General features: G+C 37.9%; 1 protein-coding gene across 4 annotated transcripts; it reads right to left on the bottom strand.

Annotated features, from left to right (window-relative positions):
• Window positions 1-421: 421 nt before the first annotated feature.
• On the bottom strand, window positions 422-15,043 carry anpepla (alanyl (membrane) aminopeptidase-like a). Of its 4 annotated transcripts, none has more exons than XM_077227905.1 (19): window positions 14,354-15,043; window positions 13,646-13,788; window positions 12,503-12,642; window positions 12,248-12,374; window positions 11,976-12,130; window positions 11,769-11,882; window positions 8,533-8,676; window positions 8,378-8,443; window positions 8,236-8,301; window positions 7,949-8,127; window positions 7,649-7,856; window positions 7,459-7,514; window positions 7,216-7,363; window positions 6,967-7,058; window positions 4,950-5,060; window positions 4,475-4,642; window positions 1,363-1,503; window positions 1,203-1,281; window positions 422-653 (listed from the first exon to the last, which is right to left on the bottom strand). In XM_077227905.1, exons 1-19 carry the CDS (start codon window positions 14,971-14,973, stop codon window positions 501-503), a joined length of 2,910 nt encoding a protein of 969 aa, XP_077084020.1. In that variant the 5' UTR covers window positions 14,974-15,043; the 3' UTR covers window positions 422-500. The 4 variants fall into 4 exon arrangements, with proteins under 4 accessions (XP_077084020.1, XP_077084023.1, XP_077084021.1 ...); XM_077227908.1 differs by having other exon boundaries at window positions 14,313-14,411; XM_077227906.1 differs by lacking the exon at window positions 4,950-5,060.
• Between the last annotated feature and the right edge of the window lie 325 nt (window positions 15,044-15,368).

Raw genomic sequence — 15,368 nt, 5'->3', positions numbered from 1 at the left:
ATCCGAAATTCTTGTTCTTGCGGGGATATTTTTCCCCATAACGTAGGGTTTACTAGGACCACACACATACACACACACACACACACACACACACACACAAAACAATTAAATGAAAAATTACAAACTTTTTTATTTGAAGTTGACATTCACAATATAATACTATAGATTATGAGCATAAATATATTCAATATTTATTGCAAAATATGTAAATGCAAATATATACATTATTTGAGTAAAGACTGACTTCAGAATTATAAATGAGTAATAAAATACCACAAAATATTTTAATTATCTAATTTGTTCAGAGGCACAGGACAGCCGCTAATCAGACTTTATTAGAAAAAGTCTCTATTAATTAAAAAGTCTCTATTAAATTTCAGGGGGAAAATATATATATATATATATATATATATATATATATATATATATATATATTGTAAAAGAGTCAAATATGAAAATATTGTACACAAATATATAGAATATTCATATTGACACTGTGTTTAGACTGACTGTTCAATCAGCCAATTCATCACATGCGCTTTGTTTTCAGATACCCATTTAAAGTTGGCTTTAGTCTGCTCAATGGCCTGTTCTATTGCATATGACGCAGGATGAAAACTGCTCGCTGCAATGTCCTCTTTGAATCGTTGTAACTGTGATTTGCCAAAGAAACAGAGAAAGAAAGAGATAAATACACATATTTTCAGCAAGACATCTCAAGAAAAAAAGAAAAGAAAAGAAAGATTACAGCATAACAGACCAATAGTTTTAAGTATAAATTAAAAATACAAAATATTACATAGTAACTACTGTTCAAGTTTGGGGTCAGCATTTTTTATATTAACATTATAAATAATTAGCAATTAATACCTTTATTAAGCAAGGATGCATTCAATTTGATCACATACTTTATTTTTAATTTGAATATAAATACATTTGAACATTTTTCAAATAAATGTTTTTTTGAACTTGTGATTATTAATCAAATAATCAGGAATAAATAGCATTTTAAAATATATTATAATAGAATATTTTAAATTGAAATAATAATAATTCACAAAATTGCTGTTTTTACTCGTAGTAATAAGCACAAGAGAAAGTGAAAAAAGCATACCAATCTTAAACGTTTGAACGGCATTGTATTAATGTTTGTTTTATATTTGACCCATCCCAAAGCAACCTCTTATTAAAATAGCACAAACCTGTTGCAGTTCAAATTCTGTAGAAAACTTTTTTGTGACGCCGTGAATCAGACTTTCAAATAAAGTTCTTGCATCGTTACTATAGAGATCATGTAACAGAAAAAGTCAGTAGAAAGTAAATACTGCATGTTTTGCTGAAAGAAGGAAATGCACTACTTACTCTTTAATTATATATTCCCAGTTGGCTCTGACGAAGTCCCAAGCCAACGGCTGCCCTATTACATTGCCCGCAACATAGACAATAGCGAAGATAACGTCCTGCTTCCTAATCAGGTTTAGATCTGTTGTGTATTCCAGATACCTTTAAAAAACAAAAGGCAATTACATGAGTATATATATATATATATATATATATATATATATATATATATATATTACATCTACAAGTTGATTTGAGCTAGCTTTGAAAGCATAAGATCCCACCATCCTTTCTTCAGGGCGTCCCCAAAGCCATGCCTCCTCCAAAACACATGAACGCGTACAGTAGAGAGCAAAAAAAGCGTCACGAGAGACGGCGTTAAATTAGCCCATGTCTCAAAGCACATGACATTACAAGAATAATGAACATAACTTAAAGAGCGCAGACCTGTACCACCCGACTGCTGCAGATTCATTTCGCCATTGATAGTGTTGCCATTGAAACGCATAAATTCGAGTCACAAAGCGCTCAGAGTATAACGTCATGTTATACTCCATCTCTATCAAAGTACAGTAGTTATGGCGTGAACGCAGCATAAGCTCTTTGTTTTGGTTCAGGAGGAACTGTAAAAGGTGGCTGCTGTTTCGGTTGCTCGGCATCTGACGTCTGTCAATTGCAGTCACACAATGTGTATTGCAAATACACTTGCAGTCTTTGCACTTGACCACTTGTCTACTTACATGACATATTTCCTGTATTTGGCCCAAGTGTTCAAGTAGGCGTTTTCAACTTACATTGGAATATTTTCCTCAACATCTCACAATTTTGGGGCCCCAAATACCCTTCCTTTAAACCTCCCCTAAAATCAAAATTTAAGTTTTTTATCTTTTAGTATGAATATGTTAGCCTTAAGGTTATAAATAAGCTGGTGTGTTCCAAAACAACAACACAACTGGTGTGTTTATGACATCACCGCAGACTTCAGTTTCTCATCACATCTTCTATCCAATCAAATGCTCAGAATCTAAAGCGTCACGCCCCACGCTATAAATACCACCTGGCCAAAGGGACCGTTGACACGGAGCACGATCAATATTGGTTGGAGATGCGCGTTCGGTTACTCAAACGTTCGAGTTTTATTCCGTTTTCCAACTGTACGTTGGTTAAGAACGAAATGGCTAGAATTTATTCACACAATCCAACGTATCATCAGCGCTCGGATTCGCTTCCATGGTGCTGTCAAGTACGACTTGCAGTCTGTGAGGTAAACTAAACACTATTGGCTATCTGAGAAGGGGGAGGAGCCATTCAATATTTCCCATCTTAGCTTCCTGTTTCAGTGGAAATTACATCAACGCATCACATAAAGCTGCCCTTCAGTGTCCTTTAGTAGTAGTAGTAGTAGTAGTAGTAGTAGTAGTCTTTATTGTCACTAGTCACAAGTACCAGCGAAATTGGCCATCAACCTGTCCATACAAACATACAATATGACAACAGGGGTAGACAGGACAGTAAGATAGGGAATTGAGGAAAAGAAATACAGCATGACATGAGAAAGGTGAGGAGAAAAAAAAGGCAACCCCCAGACTATGCTCCTGTAAGGAGTACAGTGTGGGAACAGGAAAAAAACCTCAGCAACATTAGCACATAATCAGTACACTCTACAACATGAACAAGACTTGCAACAGGGGTGGGGAGTGGGGAATGGAGGTAGTCCAGCACAGGCAGGCAGCCATCCGGTCCTGCAGCCATTCTCGAGGGAGGGATGGGGTGTGGGGCGGATGCATATCTGTATATATATGTAAGAGTTCATGTGTGTGTAGGCCTGGATAGTCGCTAAGCCAGCACCATAATCTAGGGGACTCAGTTCCCAGGATTGTCATAGAGATACACAGCAAGTTGTCATGGAGACAACCTTGATCAGGTCCCAGACAGAGTCAACAATCACCAGGTGTCTGTGGAGTCGGGAAAGGAACGTGAGAGCGGCTCACTGCAGTGCTCTTCCGGGGGAGTTGTTGTTCCAGCAGTGGCCTTGGCCAAGGCCAGTGCTGGTTGGGGGTTGCCGAAACAGATAAGATTGGGATTTTTTGGTCTTGGGCGAGTAGCCGCATTCCAATTAACACAGGCTATTCTCCTGGTCCATTTTGGTCTCTGAAATGATCCATTTGCCTTTGCAAAGCTGTGAGCTTCTCCATGATGTTATCCGTATTTTGGTTCATAGACCCAGTCTGAGTGCAGACAGCTCTGCCCACCGCTTCAATCATGACAGACAGCCTTGTGAGGCTTTGGACAGCTGTCACCGTCTTCTTAATTCCTTGATAAACCAGGGCAATACCTAATCCAATCAGCAGAAGACTTGTTATCATGGTTCCGAATAGGTAGATATCTTCAACGTCCTCCACGGAAAGAGCCGCCAGACACACGACCCGCCACCTCTCTCACGCGTCCATCGTGTAGCCAGCTGCGAACGTTCCAGCAGGGCAGTCAGGTTTCCACGAACCCAAGCTTCTCGTCAAGAAGATGGTGTCAATTGCGTTGAGAGACCAGTTGATCAAATCCATGTTTTCTTAGTTTGGAGAGCAGTGCTGAGAGAGTCTCTCACAGTACAAGACAGTGGACTAGACGTGACGAGAGGAGCAAAGCAGGGTAGGTAAGGGGAGGGAGAGGGAGAGAAAATGCGACCGCCGACGTTGAGAGCAGAAATAAAAGCTTTAAAACAAATTCATTGAAATAAACAGACTTCTGTTTTGCATACATGCTACACTCTTCAAAATGTTAGGGTGAGTAAGATTTTTTAAATGTTTTTAAAGTCTTAATGCTCATCGAGGCTGCATTTATTTGATCAAAATGACAGTAAAAACACTAATGTTGTGAAATATTATTACCGTTTAAAATAACTGTTTTCTATTTCAATATTTTTCAAAATTGTATTTATTCCTGTGATGTAAAGCTGAATTTTAAGCATCATTAGCCTAGTCTTCAGTTTTGCATCATCTTTCAGAAATCATTCTAATTTGCTGCTCAATAAACATTTGATAGATAGAAATCATAGATAGAACCCCCCCCCCCCCCCCCCAAAAAAAACGTTTGAACAATAGTGTATGTTATAGGATGCAGTATATATAGGGCTCACCTATTTAACAGCCAAGGCTCTTTAGTGCATGATAGACCAAATAAAAGTTTCTCTGCCTCTGCAGCAATAGTACTGTTCTTGAACATCTTCCATCCAAAATTCCACTCCTCAACACCACCAGCTGCAATGGCATTACAATACACCGTGTTCTTCAGATTTTTGGGAATTCTTGAGGGAAAAAAATAAAATTGAAATGAACTGAACAGAACCGAAACAGTAAGAGCTAAAGTGATCTGACTTGAATTGAAGTGATCAATACTTGAATAAACAGAACTAGAAAGAACTGAACTAGCTACAGAGTAGAACTGAATTGAATTAAACTCCCATGAACAGAATTAAAAATTTACATTTATGTATTCATCTATTTATCTCTGAACTGAACTAAATTGAAGTGAATTAGCAGAAGCAGACAAAGCTAAACTGAACTGGCATGTACTAAATTTAGATTTCGGGCTGAGAGAAGCGGTTGTCATACGGGTTACTGTCGGGCTTCTTCATCCATTGTCTGTACCACATCTTAGTGAGCTCTGAACATTCTTTCACTCCAGTTTTGCAGGCCATTGAAATAGCATTCAGTTGGTTGTGTCTATAAACAGAATTCACATAAATCAGACAATATTTCAGTAACCTCCATCGCTAATATTTATGAAACAGAAGTGATATAATCTGTTCCAATTCAGAGGCTGCATCCTTCGAAGGGCGTGGACCTCAAAGGCCACACCTTCAAAGGTCGCTAAGTTCGGATGGAGCGTTGTTAAATGGGACGGTCTAGCCTACGGAGGACTGTTCTTGTTGCCTAGCAACTCTAAAAGCTGCCATTGATGAGCGGCAGTAACGTTTGTACTGGACTTTTTTTGAAAGTTATATTCAACTGTCTGAAAACAAAACAGGGTTCACAAACTGTCTAAATATGTTCACCTGACCTTGGTCCATTTCTGTACATAATAAAGAGTATAAACTATATAAAATCGCATCTTGGTAAGATACAAGTCAACATTTATACTGCTTTTTTATATATATTTCTATTTTTACATTTGTATCATTACAAATTTGAGTAAGTTGCAACCCACTTAAGTGTAATGCGGCAATTTCTCTAAAAAAAAACCTTGTTGTCACCTGTGCACAATGAATTCTGGGGTAGACCGCGAAGGGTCCATCTGTTGTATCCTTCATTACCCGGGAAATGAAGGTGGATTTCGAGGCCGCATTTGAAGGAGCCTTCGAATTGGGACAGTATTGGTCACGCCGCTGTGTCGCAATCAGCCTTTTAGAAGGATGCAATCTCTGAATTGGGATGCAGCTTTATTTTAAAGTGGTCATTTAATTTTTTAATTTTTTTATTATTTGTATTTCCACTGAGGTCTACGTAAAGTGCCAGTAATAGTTTCGGACCAAAAATAACAGTAATAATTTTGTTTTTTATGACCATACTCCACTCCGACCCCTGTTTTTTGCAGTTGTGCCAATAGGCTATATGTTTTTTATGTAAACATCATCTTTGCATGCAAAATTACCAGTGGGTTTGCACAAGATTTGACAGATTTCCTCACATTTTATTCATATTTACCACATTGTTCTTGCAATAGTATATATTACCTCATTACCTCAATATGTTCATGTCTTTTTGTGGTCTATCTGTTTTCAATACAGAACGAGTTGCTTAGTTTCAATAAATGTTCCTTTTTTACTGAGGAGGAAGTTTTCATAGTACGTTTAACTTAGGGGTGTCGAAACTCAGTCTTGGAGAGCTGCTGTCCTGCAGAGTTTATCTCTAAACTTCCCTTAACACATCTGCCTGGAAGTTTCTAGTATGCCTAGTAGGGATGTGCCCGAAGCTTAATTCCATATCCGGAAAGGCACGGAAAATTAATAACACATGCCACTAAAAGTCGGTTACATTATAGTACATCAGATTTCACTTATCACATTCACATGAAGATAGTAGGGAGGATTACTGACAGGACAATGTCAGAGGATTTGTTGCTCAACAGACCCAGAGCATCCGTGACAAATATCTTATCTTCCATGCCAGAGACGGCGGTTCAAATCCTGCTCTGAGAGGGTCGAGTCGAGTAGGATCAGAGGGGGCTATACATGGATCGGCCATTCGAAATTCTACACGGAAATTGTTGACCATCTGGGTACCTTTGGAATAATCAATATCAACATACTACAATTTGGGTCGCACCAATTTTAATTTGTTTATGATGGATAGTGTGCGAATTGAGACACTTGGCACTTAAGGCACTTGATTAGTTGGTTCATGTGTTTAATTGGGGTTGGAGCTGAACTCTGCATGACAGCGACCCTTTAGGATTGGACACCCCTGGTTTAACACTTTTATCTCCAAAGATCAAGAACAATTTGATTTCCCATGATGTGATCCCTTTAAAATTCTTTTGTGGTCATAGTTAAAGTTATAGCTGATGTGTTGTGTTACTAAAGTATTATTTACTATCAATAAACTGTGAAAGAGGGAATCTTGTATTTACTGGTCCATGTATCTTGGGGGTTTCTGAGTCCAGTTTGATGTGATAACTTTGAAGTGGTCAAAAAGAGGTTGCACCTTTCTCCGCATGTAAATCTGGAGTGTTTTGAAGAAATAGATAAATAAACACATTTCGTACTAAACAGTCCTGTATAAACATTCTCTGACTCTGGGTATTGAAAATTATTAAAAATGTAGAATATATATATATATATATATATATATATATATATATATATACACAAATACATACCTGCAAAGGTCCATAAACTTCTGATCGGTCAAACATGAGGAAAAAGTTGTCCATATTTCTTATTGCAGCTTCCCATGGTATGTATTCCTTCTCCTTAGAGAGATACTTGGTTGTTCTCAGAGCCAGGGTTATGTTGATTATCTTGGCCCTTTGAATGATCAGATTCAGATGAAAATCAATTTTATTACTTTGAGCAAATTAAGTATGTCCATTGATAAAATGTCTCTGGAGAAGAGAGCTTACCTCGCCAAATGAAATGCATCATCGATGATCTGGCCCCTGTTAAGAACTGAAATAACCTATGTGTATAGAAGGAATTGAATATATATATATATATATATATATATATATATATATATATATATATATATATATATATATATATAGAATATTCTGAATGTTTTAGCTTAATTAAATTTAATCAGATACTCACTTTATGATCTAAAGTCAGTTGTGTAAAAAGACGTTCCCAGTTGTGGGAATCATAATTAACCCTGTAGAATCCTGTGATATTCAGGTTGGCCAATACCCAGTCAGTATCTGTCTTCATGGACTCATATGAAGCATTTTTAGTAAGCAGCCAGTGCTGACCCATGTTGCGACCACTCTTCATCCAGGTGATTGGCACAAACCATTCGTAACTGCAATTATTTTTGAAGATGCACACACAGTATATACAAGTTCTGAAACAATAGGACATGAGTCCGAACTTATGTTGTCAGGGTAAACAAACCTGTAGTCAGATGTTATGATGTCATCTACTGCCTCTGGGTCTATCAGGAAGTGCTGCTGAGAGATACTTCCTGTTTGTGTGTCAATAGTTACTACAGGGAAACCCATCTGAAGAATCCAGCGATTCATAATTTCATTTATTGAGGCTGGTAGCTGGATGCTTGAATCTGCATCTACAACCTAAAAAAAGATTTTATACAAATCAAATTATAATAAAAATGATGGCTAAAAAACAAACACACTTATGCTAATATTTAAGGAATACATTGCATCAATTTTGTAACTTACATCCTGCAGTTTTTTCCAAAGATCTGTGTACACAGTGTTGTTGTATGCATACTCTTTCAAGTAGTTCTGTGGAAATCGTGTGCAAGTGTTATTCTAAGAAAAAGTTACTCAGTCGCACGAAAACCCTTTAAAATATACATACACTAAGTCCTTTAGCAAAGACAGGCTCCGACAGAAATTCAGACAGCATTCTCAGTATTGCAGCCCCCTGCAAAGAAAAAAATGTATCTTTATTCGTTAACTAAAAACACTGCTTAATAGTGTTATTTCAAATTGTCTTTAGCACATGATGGAAACCTTGCTATACGTGATATCATCAAATAGCATATTGATTTGATCCGGTGTAATGACATCATACTCTCTTAAAGACAGCGGGTGTGAGGAAACAAGAGCGTCGGCTTCAAATGCACTCTGAACCTGCTGCTGCACCATCAGATCTTTCTTCAAGAGAGAAAGAGAGAAAGAGAGAGAGAGAGAGAGAGAGAGAGAGAGAGAGAGAGAGAGAGAAAGAGAGAGAGAGAGAGAGAGAGAGAGAGAGGGAGAAAAGAAAGTTATCTTTTTACATCTTCAATCATTCATTATATATTTTAACAAATTATCTGTTAAGCATTATTTGTTAATGTTATTGAAATTACTTTTAACGTGTTAACAGTAACTTCTATGAAGAGAACATAAACAATCTTAACTTTGCTCATGATTATTAATTACGTTATGTGACGTTCGCCCCATAGCCCACACATTTATGGTAGGGTGAAAGGAAGACGCACGCTGCTAATCTGGCAAATTTACAAAGCATTAATATTGATTAAGCTACTTGACTTTATATCACTGTGGCATCGTGAGAGATAGGGTATCACCAAAGTGTGGGTTGCTTTATAAATCGAGTCCTGGCAGAGATCAAACCATTGGCTTCTTTTTAATAATGAACTCAAATCTCCAAAACTTTTTAACCAAAACACTCTTCCAGCTTATCTTTATGCTCTCTGATGCCGGGCGTACACCAAAGGATTTTCACAGTCCCAGACTAAAGACCGGCAGTCTTTAGGAATCTTACTGGAGTCTCAGCGCGCTCCCGTCGTCTCGATCGTTAAATGTGAGGTGATAATCTGCAGTCGGCGACCCGATTTAAGCCAGTCTTTCTCTAGTCTTTCATATCAAACATGTTTGATATTATCGAAAGTCTTTAGTCTGAGACTAAAAACTGTGAACCCAAGTCTTTAGATGTGAGCTGATAATCTTATAAAGTCTTTTCTAAATCTTTTCAAAGTCTTTAGGTGTACAGAAAGCATAACAAAGAACAGTCAGTCTCTCTGTTCTCAGCTCATTAATAGCTTTTCTCCTTCACTCGCAACACCTGGTCACTGTAGTCCGGAACTAGGTGGCCATCTTGGTTTGTAGTCCCCATGCTGCAACCACTTAGACGGCACATACCTTGCCTCTGACACACCCTCTCACGCTGCCACAATCCCGGAATGTTACCAAGCCACGTCTGCAAGGCTTAATGCATCTCAAAATTATACCCTAATTTATTTTTTTGGGCACAAAAAGGACGCAATTTTTGTTGGAAAACAGAAAGCGGGTATTTGTGTGACGTAAATATTTTTAACGTGATACTTAAACAATGGTTCATGGCGCAAGACGCTAAAACCGGCAGATTAAGGGGCGTTTACACGATGCCGTTTTAAACTTTTTGTGTGTTTTTGCTGTTCATTTACGTCGTGGGGGACTGAAAATGCAAACTTTTGAAAACGGTTTTCAAAGTGCAAGTTTTTAAAACGATACACTTATAGTCACTGTGTAAACCATATTAAACTACAAAAACACGAATATATGAAAAAGGACGATGTCATGCGCATGCATATTACGTGTTCAGTCTATAGGCGCATAGTGATTCTCTGCAAAGTGACCTTGCCACCTACTAGCCTGACATGTATAATACAGCATTTTTAGACGTTTTCGTGGATCCGTGTGAAGTGGATTGTATTGACAACGCTGTTGTCTGTATGTGAAAAACGCAAAGGAAAAACTTTTTACTACATCATTTTCGTGTATGCCTAAACATACATGACAAAAGAAAATACCGGAACGATTTCCTTTTGCTCTAGACCGCCAGAGGCCGTGCTGAAAGCACTGGTGGAAAATCCCTCGCGTTTGAGAGCGAATCGAATAACGAAGATGTCATCTCGTGGGAGACAAATGCAAGCTTGTCTCAAAGCAGTCGACCAGTTTTATAGGTCTTCTCCTCAATAATTCTCCAGAGAGAATAAGGTCAACTCTGAGGACTGTAAGCCGCCTTCAGGTTGCCCGCATTCAGAAGTAAATTGCTCTTCTGAGACTCTTGGGGAAAAATCACATCAGCATCAACAGTAGTACCTCTGGGACTGTTGTGGCTCAGACCTTTTCAACGATGGCTCGTTCAAATACATTTGTGTCCAATACGAGACAAATGTGAGAAAATCAGTCACACATTGTTGCATGCGAGCCTTCTCTGACTGGTGTTCTAGCCGTGATCCATTACACTGCTCAGTGGGATGTATTTTGGATTTTCTCCAACATCTGTTGGAACTTGGGCATTCTACATCCACACTAAAGGTATATGTGGCGGCTTTAGCAGCTCACCGATCAGAATTTAGTGACTCTTCACTTGGGTCTGAACAGCTGATCGTTGCTTTCCTGAAAGGAGCTAATCATCTGTGTCCACGGGGCATGTGGAGTCCGACATGGGACTTGGGTATGGTTCTCAATTCCTTGTGTCACCTCCCATTTGAGCCAACGTTAGAGTCTGTAATTAAATGTCTGTCATTTATTTCTCTTGGCCATTACAACAGCAAAGCTTGTGAGTGCACTCCATGCATTATCAGTGAATGACCCCAGTTTGCGCTGGTGTAGTGGATTCAGTAGTGTTTCATTCTGGCCCGTTCCGGCGATTCTACCCAAGATTTTGTTTTCACTGTTTATGAACCAGTCTATTGTGTTGGCTGCACTGGCAGCAGATCAAGCTGACATACTGTTGGAGCTATGTCCAGTTAGGTCTTTGAAGGCTTACATTGATAAGACAGCAGCCTGGCGTAAGACTAATCAATGATTTGTTTGTTTGTTTGTTTTAGTGATGCACGCAGAGATGCTACACTTTCTAAACAGAGACTGTCGCACTGGTTGACACAGGTAATTTCTCATGCGTACGAGCCTGTTGGGCAGTCTGCGCCCTTATCTATTCAATGTCATTCTACACATGCTTTGGCAACATCTTGGGCAGCGTTCAGAGGAGAGTCGCTTTCTGAAATTTGTGCTGCAGCAACTTTTTCAAGTTTCTACAGACTGACTGTGCCTCCCTTGCCAGCAGTGTGTGCTGAACAAAGGGATTCCTTGTGACTTTGTAGGTATTTGTCTTCCACTAGTGCCTTCAGTCTGGAGCGAAAGGAAATAGAACATTGGTTACGAATTCCTAGTGTATTCTTTTTGTGTTTGCTACTATTTTGTGAACATAAAAATGATCTTCATAAACTTGGGGAATATAGTGAATACAAACTTACAATATTCCAGGTAGGCTCAGCATAATCAGCTCCAAAAACTGACACATAACTCGCAAAGCCTTCGTTGAGCCACAGGTCGTTCCACCATCTCATGGTCACAAGGTTTCCAAACCACTAAATCCATTTATTGTCATTAGTTAAATTTATTAGATAATTAAAGCTGTTTAAGAAGACCACTATTAGAAACATACCATATAGTCTACATACCATGTGTGCAAGTTCATGTGTGATTACAGTGACCACCCATTCTTTATCTTTATTGGAGGACACTTTAGGGTCATAGAAAAGAGATGTTTCTCTGTATGTGACCAGACCCCAGTTTTCCATTGCTCCAGCACCGAAATCAGGCAGTGCGATTTGATCTAGGGATAAGAAAGTAATAGTCTGACTGGTTTTCCCCCCAATGGCCCCTAAGTGTTTATGTATGTAACAGATTGAGACACGAAGTTTGGAAAGAACTTGCTTGTTTAAACTCTCACCTGATTTGGGTAGAGGGTATTTGATGTTGTAATAGTTTTCGAAATGCTTCAAAATAGGGAATGTCACATTAAGGGCGTAATCTCCATGTCCATTCTCAATGGCTTCTCTACGTCCCCAGATTCTGATCTAACAAAAAAGCATTTATTTATGAATTTGGTGGAAAAATACATGAATACATTTAATACCCTTTTTCATTTTGTTGTCTGCATTTAAAAGATGTGTATAAAAGGAAAGAAGAGAGTAAGAATATCTACCAAAACATTGGCCTCTGGTGGGGATTGTATGTTGATAAATTCACTGACGACGAAGGCCAACAGATATGTTGACATTTTTTCAGTTGGCTCAAATCTGGTCCGCAAAACCTCTTGCTTATCTATAGTGATGCTTTCAGTGCCTAGAAACGTGAGAACATGAGTGAAGAATTAAAATGTCTGCAGATAAATCCATGCAATACCATTCAAAGGCTGGGGGTTTATTAGATGTTTCAGTGTTTTTAAAATAGTCTCTTATGCTCATCTATCAGGCTACATTTATTTGATCAAAAATACAGTTAAAAGAGTACAATTGTGAAAAATATATTAACATTTAAAATAAGTGTTTTCTATTTTAATATATTTTAAATATCACAAGTCACATGATCCTTCAGAAATCATTCTAATATAATTTGCTGCTCAAGAAACATTTCTTATTATTGTTATCAGTGTTGAAAACAGTTAAAACAGCTGTTCATATTTTGTGGAAACCTTGATAGAAAAAGACCTTGATATAGAAAGTTCAAAAGAACAGCATCTAGGCTATTTGAAATAGATTTTTTTTTGTTGTTGTTGTAATATTAAAAATGTATTTTCTGTCACTTTTGATCAATGTAATGCATCCTTGCTGAATCAAAGTAATAATTTATTTTCTTTCTTTTTTTATCTTACTAACCCCAAGCAGTTATGGGAAGAAAAAAACATTGAAAATAATTGTTTGGAATGTTAAATGTAAAACTTGTCAGTGCTTATATAACACTGTTGATGGGGAAAAAATATAGTAAAGCATCAGTAAGTGATTAAAGAGCAGGTTATTAACCACACCCAACAATCAAGGCTACCATTACTCAACTTTGGAAAACCTTCAGTCAAGTTGACATAATGGTAAGGTGTAAACTTATAAAAAGTGTTTCATATTGGTAATCAGTCTTCAACCTCAAAAGACATTGAAGTATCAAGAAGTATATCAACGCAATCAAACCCTCAGTATAGAAGCATATGCAAATGGATAATGTCGAGCTTTGTTTACCCAGTTAAAAGGCAATATTGTCAGTATTGTCTAATATTTTCTAGTATTATTAATAGAAAATACTATCTTGCCCTCAATAGGGTACATATTACATTGTCACTGATGTGTGCACTAACCCAGCTCCATGCCGTTAGCAAGGGCCACAGTTCCAGGAGGGTGTAGGAGAGTCAGGTGGAACACGGCCTTCATTGACGGCTCATCAAAGCAGGGGAAAGTTTTCCGGGCGAAAGTGGGCTGCATTTGAGTTGTGGCAACAACTCTAACAAAATGAAAGTTTTTATTTTTTATTTTATTAGTTTAACTTATTAGTTCTTATTAGTTTTTTAAGAACTAGCTGTGTGATTTAGCAGCTCAAACATGCATTTTAGTCTGGGACTAGGATAACGCCTTGTCTGTGAAACCGGGGCGAAATTTAAAATGAAATTTAAAATTATGTGTCACAGGAACATGTGAATAAATAATAAATAAAAAAAATAGAAGTTGATAAAAATTTGAGGAATAAAACAGTGTGTAAGAAATGGTGATCTGTTACAGGACCTAAAATACCTATACCTTATACATAAATATACTAAATTAAAAAGGTTGAATAAAAATATTTGTCACCTACTTAAAAACATGGATTATATTAAAAATAAAATGTTTTGTTATAAATAATTTTATACTTATGAAATAATTATTATATTGTATCCTTTTTTATGAGTAATTCATTAAGTGTTTACCTTGATGATTACATAAGCGGTTAAATACGAAAATTAAAAAACGTTTATATCTTTTCAAATTTACCAAAGTCATTTCAGCAGTAATTATAGCTTTATACGTCTTACTTTTTCACGCCATTTTCTTCGTATTCGCTTCTGTAAAATCCTCCTAGGTCATCTGATAGCTCTCCTCTGAATTCTGTGTAGAGCAAATATGATTTTCCAACTTGTAGTTTTTCTTTCAGATGAATCACCATAAACTGTGTTTCTGTTTGAACCCAGGTTTTCAGTATGTCCGGAGCGATTGTCCCTCCCAAACCCGTCAGTTTCGCATGGTGCATCTCCGACGTCAAGGTGAAGTTCAGTTTATTGGAATGAATAATGATCAGGTTGGTCTCCTTCACGCACTTGAATGCCACTCCAGATTTCCCAGTGAAAATGTACATCCCATGCATGTCCATCACCAACCGAGGCCAAAGCGTCACATTGTAGAACTCAGGACGAAGGGTGTCAGGCAGTCTGAACTTGTCCATGGGTTTGTTTGATGGTTCTGAGATGCTGTAGGGTTCTGAAGTGCTGTAGGGTTCTGTTGTCATCTCCACTCCAGTCTCGTCTATGCTATTTACCTCGTTTTTCCGTTTCTCTTGAGCGTAGAGCACTGATAAAGCAAGGATGGTGATCACGGCCCCAACGCTCAGCCCAAGTAGCACAAACACAATGGGCTTACTGATGTAGCCTTTCCCCATGACTGCCGAGTTAGAATGAAGTCTCAGGAGATGTTGTGAGGAAAGATACAGGAGTTAATGATGGGGCTAGGACACGATCAAGTCTGTACAGTGTGTGTGTGTGTGTGTGTGTGTGTGTGTTTGATTAAATGGTGCTGACTGAGATGAATCATGCGGCTGTTGCTCTAAACCACTTCTGTGAAAAATAGTTACACAAGCTCTAAATGTTAGCATATGTTGCAAACAATGGGAAACATGTCTTTGTTGTTTGCATTTGTCTTGACTTTGCATGCAACTTTTGTTTGCCAAGTTAAAGTGGGGTGCAGGGTTTATTAGGGATCGCTTCAGGGTTATTACATTACTGTTGAAAGCGCTTTAAGCCTGTTCCAAGTTGATATTTCAAACATTACGAGCAG

The sequence above is a fragment of the Siphateles boraxobius genome, unplaced genomic scaffold (assembly GCF_051911475.1).
Source record: "Siphateles boraxobius isolate OS27281-9 unplaced genomic scaffold, OSU_SipBor_1 130, whole genome shotgun sequence".
In the NCBI taxonomy this organism is placed as follows: Eukaryota; Metazoa; Chordata; class Actinopteri; order Cypriniformes; family Leuciscidae; genus Siphateles; species Siphateles boraxobius.
Note: the sequence above shows the minus strand (reverse complement) of the source record. Positions and strands in the feature narration are given on the sequence as shown.

Coding starts and splice junctions, on each gene's coding strand:
- anpepla (XM_077227905.1), bottom strand. CDS start 14,973: ATGGGGAAAGGCTACATCAGTAAGCCCATTGTGTTTGTGCTACTTGGG. Junction 7,364..7,458: donor GATGCATTTCATTTGGCGAG/GTAAGCTCTCTT, acceptor GATCATTCAAAG/GGCCAAGATAATCAACATAA. Junction 1,504..4,474: donor GAGCCTTGGCTGTTAAATAG/GTGAGCCCTATA, acceptor TGTTTTTTAAAG/GTATCTGGAATACACAACAG.